The sequence below is a fragment of the Ovis canadensis genome, chromosome 17 (genome assembly GCF_042477335.2).
Source record: "Ovis canadensis isolate MfBH-ARS-UI-01 breed Bighorn chromosome 17, ARS-UI_OviCan_v2, whole genome shotgun sequence".
Taxonomy (NCBI): Eukaryota; Metazoa; Chordata; class Mammalia; order Artiodactyla; family Bovidae; genus Ovis; species Ovis canadensis.
Genome location: NC_091261.1, coordinates 14,461,057 through 14,487,249, shown reverse-complemented (window position 1 = coordinate 14,487,249; position 26,193 = coordinate 14,461,057). Strand labels below are relative to the sequence as shown.

General features: G+C 47.0%; 1 protein-coding gene across 6 annotated transcripts in view; it reads left to right on the top strand.

The window, feature by feature from the left end:
• Positions 1-26,193, top strand: part of TMEM131L (transmembrane 131 like) — a 174,517-nt gene that overhangs the window by 136,676 nt on the left and 11,648 nt on the right. For 3 of the 6 annotated variants that reach the window (XM_069557298.1, XM_069557296.1, XM_069557295.1), the window contains 9 exons: positions 2,082-2,224; positions 3,938-4,124; positions 4,330-4,515; positions 5,127-5,276; positions 5,605-6,203; positions 13,019-13,167; positions 21,400-21,524; positions 24,060-24,226; positions 25,565-25,738. In XM_069557298.1, the coding sequence (XP_069413399.1) occupies positions 2,082-2,224; positions 3,938-4,124; positions 4,330-4,515; positions 5,127-5,276; positions 5,605-6,203; positions 13,019-13,167; positions 21,400-21,524; positions 24,060-24,226; positions 25,565-25,738 (1,880 nt within the window). Of the gene's footprint in view, positions 1-2,081; positions 2,225-3,937; positions 4,125-4,329; positions 4,516-5,126; positions 5,277-5,604; positions 6,204-13,018; positions 13,168-21,399; positions 21,525-24,059; positions 24,227-25,531; positions 25,739-26,193 lie in introns of all 6 variants that reach the window. The other 3 variants (XM_069557297.1, XM_069557294.1, XM_069557299.1) reach the window with 1 other exon arrangement.

Sequence of the window (26,193 nt, the reverse complement as noted above, 5' to 3'; positions counted from 1 at the left end):
CACACACGAACACACACAGGAACACACACGAACACACACACACGAACACGCACGCACATGAGCACACAGGCACACACATGAACACGCACAGGAACACACGCACACGAACAGGCACACACACGAGCACACAGACACACACATGAACACGAACATGCATGCACACGAACACACGGACACAGACGAACGCACACATATGAACACACACACGAGCACACACACACAGGAACACACACATGTCTGCGCTTTTCTGTCCTCCGCCTTGAAGAATAATTGAAGCGCTGCTGTATGCATTTTCATTCCTGAGTGTCTGGGTTTATTCCAGTCTCATACCTGTCTTGCTTCTGTACTTCTTGGTAGCACCAGAGGATAATGAAAAAAGTGCCGAGTTGGGCCCACTGGCTCTTTTTACTTGCCAACTGATATACTCAGCTAAATGTTTTTCATTCTTAAATTTATTGAGAGTCTTGTTTCAAAAATTTACAGTAAATATAGATCTGTATTGAACCTCTCACTGCATTGGTGAGATGTCTAACACTAATTTTTCATTAATGATGTTTTAGATATTTTTTGATTTTATGTTTTATTTTGGCCACACCATGCAGCATGGGGGATCTTAGTTCCCTGATCGGGGGCTGAGCCTATGTGCCCCCCTGCAGTGGAAGCATGGAGTCCCAACCTTAGTTGTTTTTTTTTTTTTTTTAAATCTTTTCTGGTTTCAGAACAGCTGGCAAAGACTTTCTTATTCTTGACTTTCTTTAATATATTATATGAGTTTATTCTTCTGCAAGTGAATGCTACTAAAAAGAAAATGCACTAAAATGAAGTTCTTAAAAGAGTCTGTTTTGTTAAGCATTTTAACTAATGCTTAGGGCTCCCCTGATAGCTCAGCTGGTAAAGAATCTGCCTGCGATGCGGAAGACGTAGGTTGATCTCTGGGTTGGGAAGATCCCCTGGAGAAGGGAATGGTTACCCACTCCAGTATTCTGGCCTGGAGAATTCCATGGACCGTACAGTCCGTGGGGTTGCAAGGAGTCGGACATGACCGAGCGGCTTTCACTTTCCCTCAACCAATGCTTAGTAGAGCGGGTAACTAATGTTCTAGTGAGCATTGTAGTGCTCTGCTGACAGGTGCTCCACTTTAAACTCATTCTCTGTTGAAGAACTAAGGTCATGGGAAGTGTAGAGATAAACTTTACCTTATCCCAGTTTCGACTATCCCAGACTTGAAAGTCTCGGCTTTTTATAGTAGCTAATTTATTTTTGGTAGTTTCTCTATTGAGAGACACAGTATTTTTCTGTAAACAATATCAATCACCTAACATTGCTTAAAGGCTTTTAAATGGTTCAGTAAAGGCTTTAGTCCTTTAGTTGAAGATGTAAAGATATCTCAGTGTGTTCTGTGTAACTAGGAATGAATTCTCTGCCTGCTGCTTCCGTTTACATTAATGATAACTGCCTTTCAGCGCAGTCTGCATCATTGAAACATCATTTCCACTTCTCCATCCTCGAAATCATGATTTCAGTTAATGAAAAGGCAAAAGCTAATCTGAATTAGTTTGATTAATAAGAACTTGGGTACATACTTGCTATTTGAGGGCTGCTATTTTAAATCTTTGGTTCTAAATATAGGGTAGCATTTCATTTCCAGAAATACCCCTAAGGAAGAATTGCTTATAGTCACAATTACTATGGAAACTCCTTAATTCACCCTGTAAACAGTTTTATCAGTTTGTCTACATTTATTAGTATTTTTCTGTGGATCCCAGTTTACTCACCTTTGTCCCTTGCATGTCTGATCACCAACTGGTGCCTTGTTAGAAAAAAGTGGGTTTCCATTCTTGGTGGAAATTGGAGAGTGATCACGGTCATTTGCTCGTTTTTGCCCAGTTGGCTTGCCTTGCCTCTGTGCCTTTAGCAGCTTCTCTGCTCCGAGACGGCGGGAGATGCCATACTATTTGAGTTGATTTTTCCCCAAAACTCTAGAAATGTTTTTTGGCTAATTACGAATGTTTAAATTCAAGGGCATTGTATCCTGTAACTCTGTTGCGTTGCCTTTTTGTTTGCGTCTGCTCTCTCTGTAGGAATAACTTGACTGTTATCGACATGATTGGTGTGGAAGGATTTGGGGCAAGAGAGCTACTGAAAGTGGGTGGAAGACTGCCTGGCACCGGGGGCTCACTGCGGTTTAAGGTGCCCGAGTCCACGCTGATGGACTGCCGGCGACGTGAGTCTGCGTGTGGTCTGTGCGCAGTGCTTGGGCTGGGGGCTGGGTGCTGAAGCCAATGGCGCTCCGGCAGGGGGCTGAGTGATGAAGCCAAGGGCAAGAGGCAGTTATCAGAGTCTTTAACAGTTTACAGTAATTCATTGTAGGATGCATGTGCATGGCACTCGGGCAGGGGGACTGCGTGCTGAAGCCCGGGGCAAAAGGCGGTTATCAGAGTCTTCAGCAGTTTACAGTAATTCATTGTACGATGCAAGTGATTAGATAAGGCAGGCATTTGAGCATATGTAGTCTGGTACCACTTGGTTAGGAAACAACCGTTTAGATGTTTAACCCAACTTAAATAATAGATGGTTGGGGGGGAGTATAATGTTAAGTTCCCAATAGTGTTAAAATATAAGACCAATCGTATGAAACTGTTAATTTGGTTATCTGGTACCTAAGCATGGAAAATCACACCAAATGTAAGTGGAGGGAAGCTTAAGGGAGAGCTGCCCAATAGCACCTTGCACGTTTTGCAGCAATGGACATGCTCTATGTTTGTGTCCTGCAGTGTGGCGGCCACATGCCACACGTGAATGATGCGTGCTTGAAACAGAGCTCGTGTGACTGAGAAAGTCAGTGTTTAAGTTTATTTAAAGCGGCCGTATGTGTCTGCTGGCAGCATATCAGGCTCTGCAGATTTAGACATTTATTTAAGTGCTCCATTAGAAATTTCTAAATTTTGCACGTATTTAATGCTTGTAAAGTGCTTACGTTAGTTTTAAGAACTTCCTCAGGAACTGAGACGAAAGTCAAACTGGAGATAGAAAATGTTTCTGGTAAATTCTGCTTTGTTTTCCTACTCCTGTTTACAGTCTCAGGGCACAGTGACAGCATTTCAGCGCAACAGCGTATTCCCCATGGGGAAAGCTGATTGGGGAGACCTTTGGGTGGCTTGTAGAACTATTTTAAAGCCTGATGAGCACTGTCTGAAAAGATGAGCCGGTTTGCATTCAGAGTCGTCATCAGAGTGCTCTTTAAGTCATTCGTTCACTTGCTCATTGAGCAGTTTAGAGCTGACCTTAAAAGCTAGGATTAAGGAGGAAGATAAAAACTGTGGGGCCAGATAACATGTTAGTCCTGATATGGAATAGATTGTGGACTATGGATATATAGGAATATTTTATAAATTGATAACTTCCTCCCTTTTTAAATGCCCAGTATGACAGGTGCTCTCATTTATTTGCAAAGATTTTGCTGCTTTCCTCCCCTTCACGTAATGAAAGTTTGAATATTTCTTGTGTCTGTGGTGTGTTTACGCAGAAGCACACACACCCTCCTGACTGGCCCTGTTGGGTTTGAAAGGATCCTGGGTGCCTGGTAGCTCTTGGTAAATCCAAACTAGGAGGCTTCTGAGAAGAATGAAATCTTCCACCTTCACCTTTAATAAGTAAAAGAACAAAGAAGAGGTTTTGGTTACTTTTGGTACCTAGGCAAGTCATTTAACTTAAGAACAATCTTAATGAGTTAAGTATTTTTATCACATCTTGGTAATATAGCAGCATCTAGAACTGTTCTAGAAATTAGTTAGGAATCATGCTTTGAGGTTATATTGAATTTTTCTGCGTTTTAGTCATGTAGATTATGGTGTGTTAATTCTGTAAATGTTGATTCAGTAAATTATTTTAAATTTGCAGTTCATCTGTACTAAAATCTCAGTTTTTTCCTCACTAGAACTGAAAGACAGCAAGCAAATTTTATCAATTACGAAGAACTTTAAGGTTGAGAATATTGGCCCGCTTCCTATAACTGTGACATCACTGAAAATTAACGGGTATAACTGCCAAGGTTATGGATTCGAAGTGCTGGACTGCCATCAGTTTTCCTTGGGCCCCAACATGTCCCGGGACATCAGCATCGTGTAAGCGCTGGGTTTCAACTTCAGTTCGGGGCTGCATTCACTATATTGTGGGGGAAAACCTTCTGTCACTGGTAAGATTGTCTTCAGTTGCTTTCATGTAAATAATTGTCTTGTAGAGGTAAAAATCTGCCGTCATTAGGATTGTTTTGTTTTGTGCCTAAAGTGAAGACCATCAGAAGCTCATACAGATGCCTCTGGTCGGCAGGTTTACTCCGGATTTCACATCCTCCTGGGTCATCCGCGAGCTGACTTTGGTCACGGCGGCAGGCCTGGAGTTCCGCTTCACTCTCAACGTGACCCTGCCTCACCACCTGCTGCCGCTGTGTGCCGACGTGGTCCCGGGACCCAGCTGGGAGGAGTCGTTCTGGAGGCTCACCGTCTTCTTCGTTAGGTAGGCCACCCCTGCTCCACTGTTCCTGCTCACCAAGGGAGATGCCGTCCAGCCGAGCTGCATGGGAATGCACATTGCCTGGCAGAACCGAAGCGTAGGGATTGAGTGGATTACGTTGCTTTGAGAACCCTGACAGTCAGGAAGTAGGCAGATTCCTGGTGAGCTTTAAGAGAACAGAGAACAAGTGTGGGAGAGCTCGAGGACCTGAGAGGGTAACGGACAGTTGCCCTCCGTGTATGTTCTTTGGCAGTCCCAGGGGAAGATGTAAATGTTGTCTATGACATTTAAGATAGATGAACATCACCTATGGTATCTGGTGTTATTGTTAGCTTAGGGCAATGGCAGTTTGAGATTAGAAGACTAGAATGACCCTTTCGGATGTGATTTTTATCCTGGAAAAATCTATAAAAATTGAACTGAAATGTCAGAAGGATAAGTATTCACCTATTTAGAAATTTTGCGTTTTGAAATTTTGAGACATCAGAAATTTTAATGTCGCACGTTGTATAGAATCTGAATAGTGTCCCCCCGCTCATTCCCTTCTTGTAGAGCTTGTCTTTTTAACACTACCCAGAACCAGGCAGGAATGAACGTGTTGTTTTTGTCCTCAGTCTGTCCCTGCTGGGTGTGATTTTAATAGCCTTCCAGCAAGCACAGTACATTCTGATGGAGTTCATGAAGACGAGACAGAGGCAAAACGCCAGCTCCTCTTCGCAGCAAAGCGCTAGTCCAGTGGACGTGATCAGCCCTCATTCTCACAAGTAAGGATTCTTGTCGTGTGTGTGGGGCAGATGGTGGCAGGTCTCACCTTTGGTATTACTTCCTTCTGATTCTATGTTAAGGTGATAAACCTTTAGAATCTGTACAGTTTTCTTCAAGTCACTGTGTGGCAGCTAAGCCATCCCTTCTAGTATATGCTAGACTTCTGTAAGGGCTCAGCTTATACCTCGTGGAGCTTGAATGAAAGGTGAGAAGTGCTTAGTACACCCCCGCCCCCACCGTACTGACTGCACCCTCTTTCTCCTGCAGTTAGAGAGGAGAGGTTTATTCAGCTTGCCTTATGTTAAATGTTTTTCTTCTTAAATTCAGAAGCAATTGCAAGAACTTTCTCGATACCTACGCCCCCTCCGACAAAGGCCGAGGGAAAAGCTGCCTTCCGGTCAGCAGCCCGCAGAGCAGGATCCAGAATGCGACGAAGAGGAGCCCAGCCACCTACGGCCACTCCCAGAAGAAGCACAAGTGCTCGGCCTACTACGGGAGGCACAGGGGCAGCGCGGCTGTGGCGAGCAGCGCTGGCTCCGCCTCGGAGGACAAGCCGGCCCCGGCCAAGGGGGACGGGTGCCCTGCAGGGCCGGGCGAGGCCTGGGTGGGCCTCAGGTGTGCCGGGGGCCTGAGCGCCAACCTGCAGAAGAGCTTAGCGCTTCCCGGGAGCTTCTTGGGTAAAGAGGAAAACACCCTGAAAAGCGCAGTTGCTGCCAGTAGTCCTTCCGAGGGTCACGTGAAGGAGGGGGCGCAGACATGTATGTTTCCTAAGGAAACGGACTTTCAGATTTCAGAAAGCGTAGCAGAGCTCAAGGAGCGAGAGGTCTGTCAAATGAAGACCCCTAAGAAACTACCTGAAAATCATTTGCCGAGAAGTTCACCTCAGTGCCAGTCAGACTTGCCAGACATTTCCAGGAAAAACAATGGTAATCTTTTCCTCCTCCTCGGTGATTCTTCTCTCCTATCTGTCTCCAGTGCGTTCTTAGTGGAATTCGTTTCCCCCTGTGACTTTAGTTTGAATTGTGGCTGTTGAATTTTTAGTTCATGCCCTAAGTTTTATTGGCACAGGTGTAAATACGGAAATACTGTTTGCACGATGGAAAGTGTAGTGTGGGGACACCAAGTTGTTAGAGCTTTGTGGTTAAGTTTACTTTTTTAGTACATTCGTTGGAATGATGCAGATACCATGTTTTATTGTTGGACATCTGTTCCTAAGTATCTTTTATCTTGGCCTTTCGGACTGTTTGCAAAGATCAGTCAGCCTATGCTTCCGATAGAATGGAACTTGCCCACTTTCTGGGCTTAACGGTTGCCCCCGTCCGTAGCATGCTGCTCATCCTTGGTTCTTCTCCACTTGGGTGCTTGTTTTTGTGTATCCATCTTGACCATTTTAAGAAGCACATTTCTGTTCCCTTCAGGGGTCAAATGTTTGACACTTTTTAATCTTGAAGAATTAGTTACCTGTGATCTTATTTGAAACATCAGAATATAAATAACTTCATATTTTTCACTCCTTGATATTGTAGAGGAAGTCATATGTTGGCTGATTCTAATGAGCTTTATGCATTTAGCAGGGGGACAGAAACACCAAGCTGAATTTTAAATGTTCCTCAAAGGACATTTCTCATTTGAAAGGAAGCCGGGGTGCTCTGAGTAGGACATGGTTTGGGCCACTGCCGTCATTCCTGGTGCCCTTGTCCGCCCTGCTGGCGTGGGCTCCGTGCGGCAGTGTCTGCTCGAAGGACTCCTGTCCCCGTGGCCTCTTCCCACATGCGAGGGCGCCCTCGGATGACGCGCTCAACCACGTCTCCATCAAGGCACCGCGTTGCTTGTCTGAGGGTGCCGATGGTGGGGCTGTGGGTGCCTGTTCTTCCATTTCTGTCCCAGATGTTCTCTGCAGCTCAGACTGCAAAACTCTTGTGAAAAGGGTGAAATTTTGGAGTGAGTCTAGCCGAGCATCTCTCATTTCATGCGTCACACAGGCCTGAGAACGGTATTCGACAGAGACTGACTTTACACAAACTTAAAATCAGACTTGTTCGAGGGAATTGTCGCTCCACAAGCGCGTCTTCTGTGGCCTGTTGCATCTGTCCGACGTCTGTGTAACTCTGCCTGCTGCGTGCAAGGGCTGTGGTCTTGCAGGTGGGTGGATGGACCTTCTGCTGTGTCAGAGCACTTTGAAGGGTGTGGACCTTCAAATGATGTAGTGCCAGGAGGCTCAGAGGATTCAGATCCCTGCTCCGGAATCCTCGTCTGCTTCTTGCCGTTCAGTTCCTGTAGCAGAGCCTAGATGACTGTGTAGTATCTAATAGCACTCAGGAAGAGTGAATAAATTAAACAGAGGAGCCCACAGACATAGAATTTGCTTGTATCCTGGCAGTAGTTGGCTACTCCCCCCTGTCCCCAAACCTTTCTGCCCTGTGCAAATGACTGGTATGTTTCGGATGCTTTAAATGGAAACAAATTTCTCACTTCAAGAATTTTTTAGAAACTGCTCTTTGGCTGACTTGTCAGCCTGTTAAGCAGTGTCAGGGTGATTGTGGGTCAGATCAGATCAGAGCTGATGAAGGAGCCATGGGTTTTCACCATGTTTGTACCAGCAAATTCAAAGGTGCTAATTCACAGGCCTGTATTTCTCCCCAGAATTAATCTGTCAGCAAGAGGCTCCTCACAGGGAAACCCATTCACTGACATGTATTTGGTTCTGTCTTCTGGTAGGAAAATACCAAAGAGGTTAATAAGGAGACAAATGGCCTACCATTAATTTGTGATTGAAGCATTTTAAAGAATTGAGAATTTTAAAAGTAAGAAAGGACCGAGAAATCTCGGGCAAGAAAATTGTAGTTTAAAGACAGGATGTGGGGTTTATGGTAATACTGAGGGTTCAGGCTTCTTTTGTCAGATAGTAAAGGGTGGCATTGTGATAAGCTGGCAGATGGTGACAGGCGGGGAGTCGTCATGTGTAAAGAACACTCAAGAATGAGAAAACCAAAAGTGTTAGACCCTTCTGAGTTTTCACTTCCAACTCAGGAGCATCAGTTTTTTTTCTGTCTTGAAAAGGATTTCACTTTGTATTTCCATTGTAAGATCCTTTCTAGATTCTGAAGAACACAGCTTCAGTCTTGTGAGCTGAACTCAGCCCCCCAGAGCCTCTTGGGAACTGAGGTACCACTCCTCGGAAACCAGCCAGCCTCTGGGCCGTGTTCTCGCCGTTCCCCCCAAAGCACACAGATGTTCTTAGAGACACGCCTAGTGATAAGACAGCCTTTGGGAAGAGGGTCTGGGGAGGTGGCCTGTTTGCCGAGAGCACCGAAAGCGAGGTCCTGAGCCCGGTGGAGCTCCAGAGCGCCTGAGCGTGGTGCCTTCTGTCACTCTGAGGCAGTGCTTTTTCTGCGCGTAGCCTGCTGTAAGAACAGTCTTCTGAGCTGCGTGTTAATGGTTACGTGCTCACCATTGTTGTGGAGAAACAGTGTTTCCTGACTAACAGAAAATGTGTCATCCCTTTCAGACTCTTTCTCCTGCTTCCTTCTGAGAGGCCCCTAGTAAATAATAAAGTAAAATTGGTGATAGACGTGCGGTCTGTCAACAGATTCCTCAGGGCTCTGTTTGACACACTTGTCTTTTGCCATCAGCCTGTCAAACGGCTGTGAAACAGGGACACCCTCGAAGTGTGTGTCACGTGGTCCGGAGTCTCTTGACAGTCTGACAGGAGCAGGACTTACATGTAATGTAAATAAGTGATCTTTTGAAGTATATTTCTTTTCAAATGTTTATAGCTATTATTTTTTCATTATATGATCAAGATAATATAGATTTAGAGCTGGAGACCAATTGCTCTTGGCCTCAGCGTGATGAAAGAGGAATAGTTGGCAAATTTTTTGTCTCTGCTTATAATAATGTAAGGGATAATCAACTTTTAAATTTAATACCCTAAAGCCTTGAAATTAACAGTGCATGGAAGTTTTTAATGAATTGGACAGATACTTACTTACAAAATTTCTGAATTACCAGTATTTCAGAAATTTTTTTAAAAAAGTCTCATCTGTTCAATAGTTACAGATACCAAGAACTAGAAATGAAAATCTTGTGGCTTACCCAAAATACAGCATACAATTAGATTTGACACAGTAAAACTCTGAGCAGGACTCTGGCCCTTTCACCTGTTTCTATTCTTCGGTTGCTCTTTGGTTTCTGTCTTCCTTTTCACCTTCTTTTGTTTTTGTTTTCTATCTCTGGCTCAGACGCTCCTGCTGTGGCCCCAGAGTGTGTGGCTCTGTGAGTCCGCACACTCAGCAGGATGCCCTGGGGCGGTCCATGGTTAGAGCCCAGTATATGCTCACGGTTGTTTCTGAATCCTTTGTATTGCCGTGTTAGAGTTTCTGGAAGACTAAATTTGAGTTTGTTTTATTGTTGGTCCTGATACACTCCATAGGGTTGCAAAGAGTCAGACACAACTGAAGTGACTTTACGTGCCTGATTCTTAACCGCCACAGAAGGTATTGGGGATTTTCTGAGCGTCTGTGCTTTATCCCTTTTAAGGGGTAGCTTCGTGTCAGATATTAAATGTGGATCCTGTCTAAGAAACTGTGATGTCTGATACTTTTAGTACTGTTCTTGGCCTGAAGAAAACTTGAGGAAAATGATTTTCTCATGAATTAAGGTTCTAGGAAATTCATGGCACATTTTTAGAGAATAACTGTATTCTGGTCACATGGATGGCTTCAGGAACCCAAAGTGTGATGTCTTTGTTTGTGATGTTATTTTCTGTTTTGACCCTGTTTCCTTTGCTCTTGACTCTTTCACAGCTCCTTCGTGGTGCTGGATATTTTTTTTAATTAATTAATTTTGTTTTTAGTTTTTATTTACTTTATGTTGCTTTACAATACTGTATTGGTTTTGCCATATATTGACATGAATCAGCCACGGGTGTACGTGAGTTCCCAATCCTGAACCCCCCTCCCACCTCCCACCCTAATTAATTAATTTTAATTGGAGGCTAATTACTTTCCAGTATTGTGGTGGTTTTTTCCACACATTGACATGAATCAGCCACGGGTATACATGTGTCCCCCGATCCTGAACCCCCCTCCCACCTCCCTCCCCACCCCGTCCCTCTGGGTTGTCCCAGAGGTGCTGGACGTTTCACCTGTGGGTGTCTCACACCTGATGTGTGTTGCAGAGGATTTCGTGTTCCCAGCATGTTTATAGCTACCTAATATTTACATAACTTTCCATTAACAAAATAAAAGAATACTTACCTTGTAAGTGTTACTGATACAATGTATGCATCTTGCTTTAAGTGAGCTTTGAGTGAGCTTCAAGGTTGCAGAATCTGGAGGGCATTTGACTGCTCTTCTTGTCTGTGTTGAGAGCCTCGCCCTGCCCCGGGCCCCTCAGTAAGCAGGTGACAGGCTGTAGCCTGCTCTGCTGTGATGTGTTTGCAGGCAGGCATCTACCCTTCCCCAGATGGCCAAGGTGTTATGAGGGATTCTTCCTGAAAGAAGAAAGGGGAAGGTATGAAATCCTTTCTGACTCATACTAGTGTCTTGAGGCCAGTTATCATGGGGTTGAGGTTGATTTAACTTATTCTGAAGTCAAGGATAGAAGAAGAAACACACTTAGGAATGAAGTTACTTGGAAGAACAGTGGAGAGGTCACATTTTCAGATGGTTCCTACAATATAGGAGACCTGGGTTTGATCCCTGAGTCTGGAAGATCCTCTGGAGAAGGAAATGGCAGCCCACTCCAGTACTCTTGCCTGGAAAATCCCATGGGCGGAGGAGTCTGGTAGGCTACAGTCCATGGGGTTGCAAAGAGTCGGACACGACTGAGCAACTTCACTTTCCTGCTGATGCCGACCTTGCCTCGTGAGTGGCTCGAGCTCAGTTCTCACCCAAGGGTGCTGTTCCCCGGGCAGATGGGCACCTCCTGCCCGAAGACACCCTGCCCTCCCGCTGTTCCTGTGTCTGTCCGTGATAACCCTTAATATTTTCGTCTTTTCTGGTTGCACCTTTATTACAGTCAGTCAGGGCAGGCGGAGAAGGTGTTTCATTTCATATTTAAGAAAACTGCAGTTTAGGCAGCTTAAGAGACTTTCTTCTGATCATAGAAGTAAACTGCTGCTGCTGCTGCCACCAAGTCGCTTCAGTCGTGTCCGACTCTGTGCGACCCCATAGACGGCAGCCCACCAGGCTCCCCTGTCCCTGGGATTCTCCAGGCTAGAACACTGGAGTGGGTTGCCATTTCCTTCTCCAGTGCATGAAAGTGAAAAGTGAAAGGGAAGTCGCTCAGTCATGTCCGACTCTTAGCGACCCCATAGACTGCAGCCTACCAGGCTCCTCCATCCATGGGATTTTCCAGGCAAGAGTACTGGAGTGGGATGCCATTACCTTCTCCGTCATAAAACTGATCAGTGTCTGAATCATGTCCATAACCCAGGATTTTACCTCCTCCTCCAACTTAAAAAAAAAATTGCATGTTAGATCCTGGTCGAGGAACTAAGATCCCACGAGCCATATGATGCAACCAGAAAAAAGCTTCAGTAAAATAGACAGGCTGAAAGTTACCATTTTAAATTATGAAGCTCAGTGACCTTAAGTCCATTCACATCATTGTACAGCCATCACTGGAAGCCATTGGTTTCCAGAGCTTTTTTATCATCCCAATAAAGCCTGATGCTGGGAGGGATTGGGGGCAGGAGGAGAAGGGGACGACAGAGAACGAGATGGTTGGATGGCATCACCGACTCAATGGACGTGAGTCTGAGTGAACTCCAGGAGTCGGTGATGGACAAGGGGGGGCCTGGCGTGCTGCGATTAATGGGGTCGCAGAGAGTCGGACATGACTGAGCGACTGAACTGAATACAGCCGTCAAGCGGTGACCACCGGGCTCTGTCCCCTCCAGTCCCGCAGCCGCCGCTCTTCTTCTTACCTCGTCAAGTTGGCATCTCTGGGTCCCCCAGACGAGCAGGGTCACGCAGCATCTGCCTTGTGCCGGGCTTATGTCACTCAGTGCAGTGTCTTCCCTGGTGGCCTCCCCAGTAGCTCAGATGGTGAAGAGTCTGCCTGCAATGCGGGAGACCCAGGTTTGATCCCTGGGTCAGGAAGATCCCCTGGAGAAGGAAGTGGCAGCCCACTCCAGTACTCTTGCTTGGAGAATCCCATGGACAGAGGAGCCTCATGGGCTACAGTCCGTGGGATTGCAAAGAGTCAGACACGACTGAGCGACCAACACTTTGACTTGATGACGTCTCCAGTGTTCGCCCGCGTTGTGTCATATGGCGGAACGTCATTCCTTTTTCTCCCTGCCTTCACCGTTTCTGTTTGTATGTTCAGCAGTGCTAATTATGTTCATATTGTAGTAGATGAATCGTTCCTCTTTAAAGCGAACGGTGTTCATGGTATTTAGCATATTATATTTATCCATCCATTTGTCTGTGCTCAAATTCGGGTTGTTTCTACCTTTTCGCGTTTATGAATATGCTGCAGTGAATAGTGGCGTGTCCCTTCTCTTTCCTCCCATGACCTCTCTTAATGACTGTTGGTAGAACTCGATATAAGTGCATTTTCACCTGTAAACAAAATAAATTTTTAGAGCGTTCATTGTGGATGTCAGAAACAGCCCTTAAGTCTAAGCCTCATTAAATCAAATGAGATTGTGTGGTGTAGGAATGAAATTTAACTTTGGGGAATGTGAATGGAAATAATTAGCTAGAAATTGAATCATTTTTATTTATTCAAGGGAATAACCAGCAAGTGCCTGTCAAGAACGAAGTAGACAATTGTGAAACTTTGAAAAAGGTTGACACAAAGTCTTCTTCAGAGAAGAAGATTCACAAAGCAGCTAAAGACGACGGGTGTTCTGAGAAACAGGACATACCTTCAATCGAGGTCTGTATCCATTTTTTTCTTGCCTTTTAGAACAAAACCCAGGTTTAGGGCTTTAAGTTGCGAATATCTATATAATAACTGTACATTTGTATTTCATACTTTTCAAAGAGGATCGTGATATATTTCGACTTCACATGGATAATTGGTGAGGTTGATGTGTTCAGAAAGGTTATCTTCTAATTCTATAGTAGATACTAAAATAATTTTTGATGACATTAAGCTAAGTCACTTCAGTTGTGTCCGACTCTGTGCAACCCCATAGACCGCAGCCCACCAGGCTCCCCCGTCCCTGGGATTCTTCAGGCAAGAACACTGGAGTGGGTTGCCATTTCCTTCTCCAATGCGTGAAAGTGAAAAGTGAAAGTGAAGTCGCTCAGTTGTATCAGACTCTTAGCGACCCCATAGACTGCAGCCTACCAGGCTCCTCCATCCATGGGATTTTTGCAAGAGAAGCTGTTCTTAAGCAAAATGGGTTAACTCCTGGGTAAAACTGGTAGAGTAGAACCAGGTCACATATATCTTCTCTCTGTTACCCAGCATCCTTTTTAAGGGCAGAGTCTTGCTGATTAGAAGCATAAGCCTGTGTCCCATAGGAGAGGGATGCCTGTCTAGCTTCAGTGTGTGGCCTCTGGCAGGATAGATTCCCAGAAGAGAGAGCAAAGCTTGGGTACTGACCCAGCTGGCTCCCTACTGTCCCACTGTGTAGACCACTGCAGAGTGTCTAAAAAGCAGAACCCAGCCTTGGATCTGATAGGAACCAAAGTTCCCAGATAAAGGTGGGAAAGGGATTTAGGAGAATTTATCTGCTTTACCTCAGAATAGCGCTGTCTGTGTATTAGCACTGGCACAGTGGAAAAAATAGCATTACAACTCTGCAGGTATACTGTAGGAAAAATGAAGGGGAGCAGAGCCTGCAGAAACAGACCAAAGTTCCAATCCAGAAAACCTGTCCAGAGACACGAAGGGAACTTTGAGAACACCTCACACAGTAGACTGTGAATTCAGTAAAACACAAGCTCTTAAAGGCAAATTAATAGGTGAGGATGTAGTTGGAAGAGGTGTATGACAGTGGCTGAAAATTACTTATTAAGCGAAGGAAAGGTTTAGAGATAACCAGAGTGAATGTGGAGGAAAAATTTTAAGAGATTGAAGATTTTAGGGAAAAGATGATAAAGATAGGGGAACAAAGACAAAAATAGTCTGATGTAAAAGAATGATTGTCTCAGTAAGTGGCCCAGCAATGGATCAGAAAAGTATTCAGTGATGTAATAGAAGAAAAATTTCCTAATGTGACGGTAAAACTGAATTTAAAGATTCAGAGACACACTGTGTACACCAGAAATGCTGATCCGTGATAATAAACATAGGCACATCCTGGTTAAGGTGTTGAACTTAAAGCTTAAAGAATTGTGCAGAAAAGACGGGAAATAAATATACGTGTGTCTGTGGCTGATTCATGTTGATATATGGCAGAAACCAATACAATATTATAAAGCAATCATTCTCTAGTTAAAAATAAAATTTTAAAGAAAAGGCAGGAAAAATCAAACACACCCCTAGGTTTGCCTCAGACTTTGTAGAAGCATCTAACATCTGAGAGTAGAAGAGCTCTCTCCTTGAGACAGTGAAAATGTGAACGGGAAGGAATGTTTTGTCCAGGGAAGCTGGCACTCAGGCTCAGAGGCAGTAGGCACACATCTGTAAGCGCAAATGAACTTGGCAGCCTTGCTTGAAAAATGAAGTTAGTGAAACTTAGGCACCCAAGATAAAAGCAAAGATAGACTCAGGATCGAGGAAGCCATGTTAAAGATCTTTTGAGGTTTCTGTCCATTTTATATCCAGAACTAAGGCTGAATGGCTGTCAATTGTGGTTGTAGAACAGAATTCAAATATTAAAACTTTAATGAAGCAGAAATAGTAATAAAATCAGCAGAAACAGGAGGTGGGATTGAAAGGTGAGTGTAAAGTAAGTTTTAATTTTCTCTTTCTTGGTAGCGAGCCAATTCTGTGCAAAACTGAAGCACGTAGCTTAAAAAGGTGAGAACCCACAAAATGTGCTTCACCAGCTTCCTCTTAACCTTAGAGACACCCTTAGGGAACTGATGTATCACGTGGAAAAGAAACATGTATTGAAAGTTGGCATTCCTTTGGTTCTACTTGATTTTCTTTAGGTTCAAATAAAATTGAGTCTTAAAGTTTTATTTAAAAACAATGCATGGTCTTAGTTTTCTAAATTACTCCCATCATCTGTCCTGTCATCCTTACGTACGTATAGGTTTTAAAAAGACATCTTAAAGCAGGGCTTGCTGAATAATCAATGGGAGAACTGGGTTATTTCTCAGTGATGGGATTTTGCATGATTTCTTTTTTCCCTTCTTTACACTATTCTGTTTTTGCTTAAACTCTATAAAAAGCATGAATTTTTCACTGAAGTAAATGAGTGTGATACCAAATAAGAAAATTACAGACATTCCAAACCAGCAATCTGTGGTCTGTTGAGAAAGACAAGACATTTCCATGTAGTCAGGTGCTCAGGTCAGCCGCGTTGTCGCAGGTTGCAGAGGTGGGAACGTCGGCTTAGCCTGCAGGGCTGTGGAAGCCCCGAGCAGAAAGGAGCTTGTGCAGGGGGTTTGTGGAGAGGCTGGGGAGGGCAGATGGGCACCCAGCACACGGGACCCTGAGGCGCAGTTGGGAGCCACAGCGGGGGAATCGTCTGGCCGAGAATCAGCTCAATCAGGAGGGGAAGTGGAGGTAGGCAGAGTCAGAGTCCGGCCAGCTCGCCAAGGCCTCTCAGGCCAACTCAAAAGTTTAGATTTTAGTCCCTGAATCTCAGTTGGAGACTATGAAGTAAGTGAGCACAGGTCCTGGGAAGGGATGCTTGCCTGCTCAGGAATTCCAGGATCCAATTTTTAAAAGCACTCTGGCCCAAACAGAAAGGCTCTTTGGAGGATTTGGCCTGAGGGTGGCCTATGTGGGGACCCTGCTGCGATTCATGGAGAGCTGTTGAAGGTTTCTGCCCTGGGCGGGGGGTGGTGAGGCAGGATGACAAATGGAAAACAGCCTGCAGGCTGCCGTCTTCATGAGGGGCGTGATTGAGGATCTTTAAATTCAGTTTCATAAAGTTGGGCAAAGTGCCTGTGATGAAGAGCCAGCGTGGCCGTTTAGCACGTGCTCGAATGGACGTGTGACTAGGGCACTTCTGCAGGACCAGCCCGGGGGCTTTGGAGGCTGGGTTGAGGAGGGCAGGGATGGGTACTGGCTCTCTTCTCACCGGGATGCTGTTCCTCTGCTGGGCGGTGTGATGTAGTCAAGGCGGGCTTGGCTGGAGCCTGGGTACAGGATGGGACAGTGTAGAAGAGAGACCTCAGGACTTCTGAGGACCTCAGTGCTTAAAGGAGAGGAGCCATTTGCAGACATAGCTCGAGGGTTTTAAGTCTGGGGAACTAGAATTTGGGGAATTGGGACTTCCCCAGGGACGCGTTCATGTTCATTTCAGGGCAGTGTTGCCTAGTGGTCAAGCGGCATGGTGTTTTGTTTTTGTGTTTTTGCAGCTGGTGTGAATCCAGCCCAGCTCTTACTCCTTAACGTTGGGTGAGTTGCTCAACATCGCAGTTCCTCTATCAAGCATGAGAGTAGTGATGGTACTCCCACCTCTGGGGTCTCGAGGACTGGAGGAGTGACTGTGATAAGTGCTTAGCATGGCGGCCCTTGGGAAGCACTGCCCAGTAGTTAGAATCAAGGAGGTGATAGTGTGACTGTGATCACTGACAACAGAGGGGAGGCCAGACGGGCATGGGAGCGCCCAGTGGGTGGGAGACGCGGAACTGGAGCCGCCGCTGCGAGGCAGGCCCAGGGCCTGGAACTCGTGGAGGTTAGCACTGAAGGGTGATGTCAGCTCTCTGACGCGGGCCCCGAGGCCAGCCGCCTGAGTCTGCTTGACTGGGCAAGTGGGACAGACAGACAGCAGGCGAGCTGGCCAGGCCGCAGAGACAGGATGCACGGTCAAGAGCAGAAGTCGAGTCCGTGGGCCTTGGGGAGAAGGGACTGGATGCGGCTGGGAACAGGACGCTCTGCTGCCTTGCGGCGAAGCGGGGGCTGACTCCAGGGGCTGCCGACCCCGCTGCCCCCTGGCCATGAGTCCTGGGAGGGGAGGGGGGAACCGATCCTGGCAGGGCCCTCCATGCAGGGCTGCCAGGCTGGAGGTGTGGCCCTGTCTGTGCGTGGGGGGCACCATGCCCCGCTCCCCCAATGCCCCCAGCCACAGAGCTTCCCCACCTCCCGTCCAGACTCGCCCTCTGCATCAATACCTGCGTGCACGGAGCCCGGACGCTCGCTGCACTCTGGTCCAGGGCTCGTGTCGGCTCCTCCTCCCCTCTTTGCTCCGTGCAGGCAGCGGGCTCTGCGGGGGCCACACTGGGGCCAAGAGTCTGGGGGCTCGGGCTGTGCTCGGGGGTCCGAGACTCCTCACAGTCCCTGAGTGACTTTCCGGGGCAGCCAGGTTGGGGTGGGCTGTGGGCTGTCCTCTCTTCTGGCTCTGGGGCCTGCTCGCTGTTTCGTAGCCTCTTCCTTACAACCCCTTGAGTGTACTTTCCATGTCATTGTTCATTTGGAGAGAATCATTCTCAATAAACACATTCCCAAGTGCAGTGCTCAGCGTTTGTTTTTGCTGTGCATTCTTGGGGCCTAACTTTGCAGCTTAGAAGACTGTATAAATCTGTCTGTAGCACATGGGGAGCATTCCTCCAGATTTATTGGCGAAGGAGATTGAAGCCCAGATTTGGGAGCCACAAACCAAATTTTAGTCCCAGCCCTGGCTGCTTATTCTCTTGTAAGCAGATCTCTACCCCTTGTCCCCCGCTTAGAAAAGAAACTCATGACTATTATAGAAGCGTAAAGAAGGGAGGAAAAGATGTGTCCAGAATGGATCGCTTTTTGGGTTTTTCTGTATTCTCTTGCCTCTCTGTGCAAGTATTGAAAAACTCGGGATAATTATATTATTGTGTATATGGAGCTTTGTTATGATGTCACAATTTTGAATTTTCTCGTGTTAGAAATTAATGAGGAACTTTGTTTTCAATGGTTATATAACATTCCATCACTTAATTGTGCTGTAATCCAAACCATTTCCCTGCAGTTGAACATTAGAGTTGTTTGCAGCTTTTTATTTTCATAAACAACAGGATGGTGAACTAAGTCTGGCCTGTATACCTGGCATATCCTTGCTATGGATTTCTAGAAATAGAATTAAAGAGTATCAGCTGTCAGGGTGCCTCGTGTGTACCTCCAGCTTACTCTCAGAATGCAGGGTGCATGACAGTGGTCCTATTAGTCCGGTCTCAGCAGCGCTGTTCTTTGGCAAAGTCTTGGTCGGTGGGATAGGTAAACAATTGCATTTTTTTTGTTTGTTTTAATCTCTTACTAGAGAAAAGTAAGGATTTTCCTTCGTTCTTTTTGTAAAATTCTGAAAAACACAAGATATCATTATCCAAGATCCTACCACTGACGTTTTTAAAACATGTATTTTTTTCTAAGTTGAGATGTGAATGTCCAAGCCAGTTTCGCTCGCCCTGCTGAGAGACACGCGCTGTTACAGCGCACTGCCCCACCCCTGGCCTGTCCCTGTCTTTGCAGGTGTAAACACGCAGTGTAAACACACTTGTGTTTTTAAAGCCAAAATGGAAAGATGAGATGCAATTGGTCTATAATTTGTCTTTTCTAAAAACATACTCTATTATTAAATATTTTGGAGGAACCCTTCATGTTTTTGGCCTTCTCTGGTTCTTTCGTGAACTTGCGTTTCATGTCCTTTGTGCACTTCGCTGTTGAATGTGTTTTTTTCCCCTTTGTTTTCTTTGAGAACATAGGTGAAGGTGTTAACTCTTCGTCAAATAGTAAAACGATTTTTTCCCTTAGTGTGCCCTTCCCTCCTTTTATTTGACTTATGTAGAGTAGCTCTAAGAATGCCTTTGTGCAGTCTGATTTCTTTTTTATTTCTTCCCTTGTTTTTATTATTAAAGCTTAGGAAATCTTATTTCCCCACCCTGTGGTCAGTTGAGTTGTCCCTCATTCAGGAAGATCAGGTAATTTAACAATGATGATGATAATAGCTCGGTCTTATGGACGCGATTTACTTTGTGTCGGGTGCTTGAAGCCTCACAGCAGCCTTTTGGAAGACTTGGGAATCTGAGGCAGAGGGAGATAAAGCTACTTGCCCAAGATGACTGACCCTGTCACACGGAGTGGGCTTCGGGTCAGGCAGTTTAGCCTCAGATCTGCATGGACCCTTCAGACCCTGATTAACCCTGCGTCCTCACCGCCAGAGACCAGAGCCCCACTGCCCCTGTCTTCCTGCCGCTTCCCGACAGTCTGTAGCTTTGGTTCCCCTCAGCGCCACCTGTGGCCTCAACTGCTGGCCTGTCCTCCCCTCACTGACCCTGGCCACCTGCCTCTGCACCGCCTGATGCTCCTCTTTGACACAGACACAGACAGACACACACGCACCTTCTCCCCTGCCACTGCCATGTCTGCTGGGGCACCTTGGCCAGCATGCAGCATGGCCCCGCTCTCCGGAGGCTCGCCCCCCTGAAGCCCTCCGGCAGCCCACCCTCTGGGGTAGCCCTCCGGCGCTCCCCTCTTGTGAGCCACGGCGCCGCTCCCCAGGTTGCATGGAGAAGGCAGCCACGGGGCAGAGCGGCTCCGGCCCAGCTCGCCCTTGTGGCCCCATTAGAAGCTGGCCCTTCACCTGTGGGTGACCACCCTTCACTTGTGGGTGACCCTGGGACAGAAAGGCTCAGATCCCCGCTGTGCTGTGTATTTGCAACTCGTGGTGGGGGAGGGGCAGAGTGAGGTGGGGAGGAGCCGGCGTTTCCCCTACCCCACCACAGGTTGGAAAGAGAGCAATACTCAAATAAATGTAGTTTGTATTTGATGTTTAAAATCGCAGCTTCTCTGACCACACATCTTTAGTGTGTCTATTTGGTTTCAAACTTTTCAGCACTAAGTCCTATAGGATAGGATTTTATGTGTTTGACTTGCCATGTTTTAAAAGTACTCTCAGAATCAGGAAAAGGTTAATACTTATTTGGGGGGAAAAATAAAGGTTAAAGATAGCAAAAATACCATAATCCCACCACATATGCAGTTTAAAAATGTCATTTTATTTCTAGTGTTTGTTTATGGTAGTGGTATCTGTCATATTTCTTTTATAGATACATGAGGCTTTCACTGTCCCAGACATGTAACATGCAGGCATCTAAAACCTTTTATTTTTCTTCTGCTTTAAAGGGGCAGCATGGTAGAAGAAAGAAAAAAAAGTTTTAGAGGACATTAAAGAGATGGGCTGCTTATTTAAAGGGCAAGTGGACCCCTCCTCCCTTCGGGCCTGTTAGAAAAATGTGAGCATGCCTCACATTGAAGGGACTTCTCAGGTGGCTCAGTGGTAAAGAATCCGCCTGCCAGTGCAGGAGCCTCAGGAAACACGGGTTTGATCCCTGGGTCGAGAAGATCCCCTGGAGGAGGAAATGCCTGGAGAATCCCATGGACAGAGGAGCCTGGTGGGCTGCAGTCCACGGGGTCATAAAGAGCCACATGCCCTTCAACATTTGAAAGAGGAAAAAACCCACATTAAAAAAATTGAGATATATTTTATCATATATGTATGTCTCATGCTAAATTAAGTTTTTCAGAACCACATTTAAAAACATCAGGCATATTCTTGGTTTTATTTACTTGAAAAGCTTAAACTAGTTTGGAGTATTCTCTGGAGTTTTGGCTGTTCTCCTAAAGTTCATTTATAAACAAATAAAAACATACACACACAAATTACTCCTCTAAGTTGAGTTTTTACATGACTTTTCTTCGGTAGTAATTCATGTGAATTGCACATACCAAATAAACAGGTGAAGGTCGGAGGATTTATTGCTGCTGAGGTTAACAGCAAGCTGACCATAAATTGCTAACACATGTCTTTCCTTTTTAGCCCCTGAGAAATTTCACAGGCAACAGTTTGTGTTTTTTTCTTCTTCTTCTTTTTGCAGAGGTTGAAGGAGGTAGAAAAAGAAAGGAAATGAAAACAGACTAGAGATTGAGAAATATATGTCCTCAGTGTTCACTAGTACTGGAATGTTCTGAATTCAGATGGGGTTAATGTTCAAAAGTTAAAATCACACAGAGGTTTTTCTGTGTATTAGAAAGGTGAAGCCTTTACTAACATTTTCTTTCTTTCCTCTTTAGCAGGAAGATCCTTACAGGAAGAAGGCACTTCAGGAGAAGAAAGAAGGGAATGGACAAAATTTAAATTGGAATAAAAATCGACTGTGCAGGAAAAACAAAAAAAGGGGTGCTGCCCAGGTCTTGAGGTGTGTGATGTTTACAATCCCTTTACATTTTCATCTATTATTTACTTTGTAATTTTACATTTAGCTGTTACCTTTCAATCTTTTGTTGAGTTGGATACAATAATGTGAGAGTGTAGGTATTTGTGTTTTGAGAGGAAAATATATTGTTAAAATTAACATTCTTAAAATTAACATATCTTCTGGTTACTTTTGTTGTTGTGGAAAGCCCCTTAAAATGAACACATTTTTAAAATTTTACTTGGTAAAATGCAAAAAGCCATGGAAGGTTTTAGGGGAAAAGCCTCGCCATTCCACCTTGCCAGGGCCTTTGTTCTGCCTGTGAAGTGACAGGGAGCAGGTGGTAGAGAAAGCCCTGGGCTCATCTTCCCAGCCTGACCCTGAGCTGTCGGGGTTGCCTGGGGTTCTGATAATGAAAGAGAAGGGCCCCATGCAGTGAATCTTCTGCTCCGTCTTGCAGAAGAAAGGTTCTTCCATTGCAGGAAGTGAAGTACCGATACTACGAGGTTGGCCTGCACCCAGAGCCAGATGTGACCCCAGGCAGTCAGACACTCTTGTTGGCAAACCTTGCTTATCTGCCAAATGAAGGTTCCACCAGGATTTGTGGGACTCCCACTTGTCTGAGTTTCCACAAGTGGCTCTCTAACCCTACTTCCGCGTCAGCTCCACCGCTCGAGGGTTTTCCCCACTAGATGAGTAGAGTGTGCATCCTGACCCCACGTGCGGAGCGCCTGCTGAGCAGCCCCGCGCCGGCGGGCTCGCCGACCCTGTCCAGGTGGGCCTCAGCGCCTGCTCTCCCGCCTGACCCTCCGCGCTCTGGCTTGTCTTCGGTCGGGCGCTGGCTTCTGAGGTTCCTCTTTCTTGTGAGCCCAGCCAGGTGGTTCCGTGGGTGTCTGCCCGGATGCTCTCCGGCAGCTCCACGTTTGTGTGGAGGAGAGTCCATGTTGCTGTGGTGGTTGCTGCCATGGTTGGAAGGGAAATCTGGCAGAAGAGCCCCTTTGGCAGCCAGGACCCCCGGGTGGGGGCATCTGGATGTTGCTCACAGCATCTCTCCTTTGTTTGGACCCTTGGGATGCAGCCCTGTGACTTGCTGCCCCCCACTGCCCCTGTGTGTCCTGCTTTATGGGGACGCGGGCCAAATGACTCCAGGGGACCATTTTTTTTTTAAGCTACTTATTTATTTGGCTGTGCTGGGTCTTAGCTACAGCACACGAATCTTTAGTTGAGGTATGTGGGATCTAGTTCCCTGACTAGGGGCCGAACCTGGACCTCCTCCCTCGGAGCTTGGAGTCTTAGCCCCTGCACCACTAGGGTAGTCCCCTCCCCACTCTCAGGGGGCCTTGAAGCTCTGGTTCTGTGCCCTGCAATCAGCAGCATGCAAATAGGAAAAAAAAGACAGATACCCACTGTTAGATTATTGATGGGTAATTATTGATCTATTAAATTATTAAATACTATTTTCATGGGTAATTATTCTTAGGCTACATTATTTGAAAGCTGCAATGTGGTCTCCTATAGAAAGGAAAGGCATCCCTTATATTCTCATAAAAAGTTGATGGACTTACGTGGTTCCTTTAAAGTGGTATATTTGCTTGATATGGACACAGAAAGATAAAAGGTTAGGGTGGAGTTTCATCAACTGAATGTTAAGATACATTTTTGAAAGCAGGTTTCTGACATGCGAAAGAAGCAAATTTAAGTTATCACAGAATAACTGTGAAGTATGTTATAGGTGATCAGATGAGCGTCTGCTGCTTCTGTAGCTGACGGTTCTTGGCCGTCCTGCTCCTGCGGCTCCTGCTTCTGTCTCTGTACTCTTTGCCCTGAGTGCTCAGAAACCAGGGGGACTCCATCTCACGCTCAGGTCCTGCAGCCGCACCTGACATGAGGTGCAGACGTCGGACTGTGTGAAATAATCACCTAGGCCTTCCTGCGTGTTCTCAGCGCAGTTCTGTGTCTCTGTTTATAAGACCTATATTTCAGGTCTTCCCTCAAGTTCATGGTCTAGTTAGAGAGAAGTAAGTGTTGGATGGTGAATTCCTTGGGGAAAAAACATTCTTCTTTGTAGATACCTTTCCTAACAATCTGTGACTCGTGGGGGTCACTGCATAAATGTTTGCTAAATGAATGAATGAGAAAAGATGACAGGTAACACCGAGACCTTCCCCCAGACACCAAGAAGCAGGGTTATCCGCTCAGAGTCATTTTACACTAAATCCAAGGAAGACACGCCGAGAGTTGTGGGGTTTAGTCCCGCACCTGCCACTTACCAGTTGACCTTGGGTGACTCACTTAACCTGTGCAGTTTCACTCCGCTCACTGTAAAATGCAGTGAGTAAATGAACTCCACCTTGGTTCTGGTTCTAAAATGGCAGAATCTCGTCTTCCCTGATCTCTGTACGCTACTCATCATCACCCCCAGAGAGAAGAGGGCTTGAGCCGCCACAGTTTTACACTCTCACCTCTGTTCAGTCTCAAGGAGAGCAGGTGTGTGTGCGCAGGATGCCGTGCAGACGGGATTTTCTGTGGCTCTTCCAGGCCTTCCGACCAGAGTGAGTTAAAGCTGATGTGCAGTGAGTTTGAAAGGTCTGAGCTGAGCAGTGACATCAACGTAAGGAACTGGCGTATCCAGGAAAACCCTGGGGAAGCATGCGGAGCAGCTGCCAGCACTGGGAGCAGCCTGCGTGCCACGCAGGGAGAGGCAGGTACGGAACCGCCTTGAGCTCTGAGCCGCACTCCTGCTGCGCTTGTTTCCTCGGGGAAGTACCGGGGTCAGAGGTTATCGCTTCCCAAGCAGTGTGTCCTCACGCCTGAATGGAGAGCTGTTGGATGGGACAGGAGGCTGAGGCTCTCCTGAACCCTTGCATTGCACTCTGACCTCCACGCCCCTGAAATCTGGCCATTTTCAATGGTGTCATGTAGACGGCCAGAGGAACAGTGGGTCTTGCTTGAGACAGGACCCCCTTGGATAGAGGGGAGCCAGGGGGGAACAGTGGCTGTTCTCCCGCCCCTGCCCCAGAGGGCAGGCGCTTCCTGCAGAGCCGGCTGCCACCTGCAGAGGAGTGGGCAGTGCCCCCAGGAATGGGCAGTGGAGGTGCCAGGGCACGTCTAGGGAGGGCAGAAAGCGGGAGAGGGAAGGCCATGGATGTTGCAGCACCAGGGGGGCACTGTAGAGCGGGCAGTCACGATCCTCCTACCAACTCCCACGTTCCCAGCCATGTGCCCACCGGGCTGCACCCGGGACACAGACCTGATGGGTTTCTTGTTCCTGCCCTGCACACCTGGGTCTGCCCAGACCTGGGTCTTTCTGGTCTTCCTGGAGGTTCTTCCCATCCTCACGTAAATAATATTCTGAAATGCGAGATGAACATTTAAAGAAATATTTTTATTAGAGTATGCTGCTGCTGCTAAGTCGCTTCAGTCGTGTCTGACTCTGTGCGACCCCATAGACGGCAGCCCACCAGGCTCCCCCGTCCCTGGGATTCTCCAGGCAAGAACACTGGAGTGGGTTGCCATTTCCTTCTCCAATGCATGAAAGTGAGACGTGAAAGTGAAGTCTCAGCCGTGTCTGACTCTTAGCGACCTCATGGACTGCAGCCTACCAGGCTCCTCCATCCATGGGAGTTTCCAGGCAAGAGCGCTGGAGTGGGGCGCCATCGCCTTCTCCGTATTAGAGCATAATTTGAAATGTTGTGTTAAGTTTCAGATGTACAGCAACGTGCTTCAGTTTTATTTAGACATTTGAATAGAAGAAATGACCTCCATGTCTCTAGTCCAAGAGAGTAGTCTTGATTTTCTGGAGAGAAATCCTTGCTGTTCCCAGAACCATCGTTAGGCTGGCGTCACCCCCGGTGCTGGCGGCCTCACCCCATCGCCTGGCCGCCGTGGAGTGTGGGGGCGCATGGTCAGCACGCGGCTGGCTCAGGGCCATCCTGTCTCAGAGGCAGAGGGAGCGCGGCCTGAAGCCGAGCCCCGCCTTCCTCCCCACCCGGCCACTCTTCTCTTCCTAGCAGTGGCCCAGCTCCCTCTCTCGTTTCCCGCAGAGGGTTGCTTTCAGAAGCCGGGGAAGAAGTCCTGCTCAGACTCCGGCTCGGACTGTGGCAGCTCCTCGGGCGGCGTGCGCGCCAGCCGGGGCAGCTGGGGCAGCTGGAGCAGCGGCAGCAGCTCCGACGGGGACAGGAAGCCGGCCGCGGGCGCTCCGCGCTGCCTGCCGCCCGGTAAGTCCGCGGCCGCGCGAGCGGGGCCCACCCAGGCACAGAAGGCCGTGCGCCCAGTGTTTGCTTTGCTTCCGTTTAATGTTTGTTATCCGTTTCACCCCCTTTGGCTGTGCTGGGTCTTCCTCGCTGCCCAAGCTCTTCTGTAGTCGAGCCGGTGGGGGGTGCTGCCTAACTGCGGTGCTCGGGCTCCTCTTCCCTGCAGAACACAGCAGCCGGGGCTTCAGTAGTTGCGGCTGCTGGGCTCCGGACCACAGGCTCCAAAGTCGTGGCCCGCGGGCTTAATTTAATTGCCCTGTGGTAGGTGGGATCTTCCCAGAGGCGGGATGGAACCTGTGTCTCCTGCATTGGCAGGCGGATTCTTTACCCCTGAGCCACCAGGGAAGCCCTGTGCTTTGGATTTTATTCGCTTCCTTTTTCTTTCTTCCTTCCTCCCTCCCTCTATTATCATTATTTTA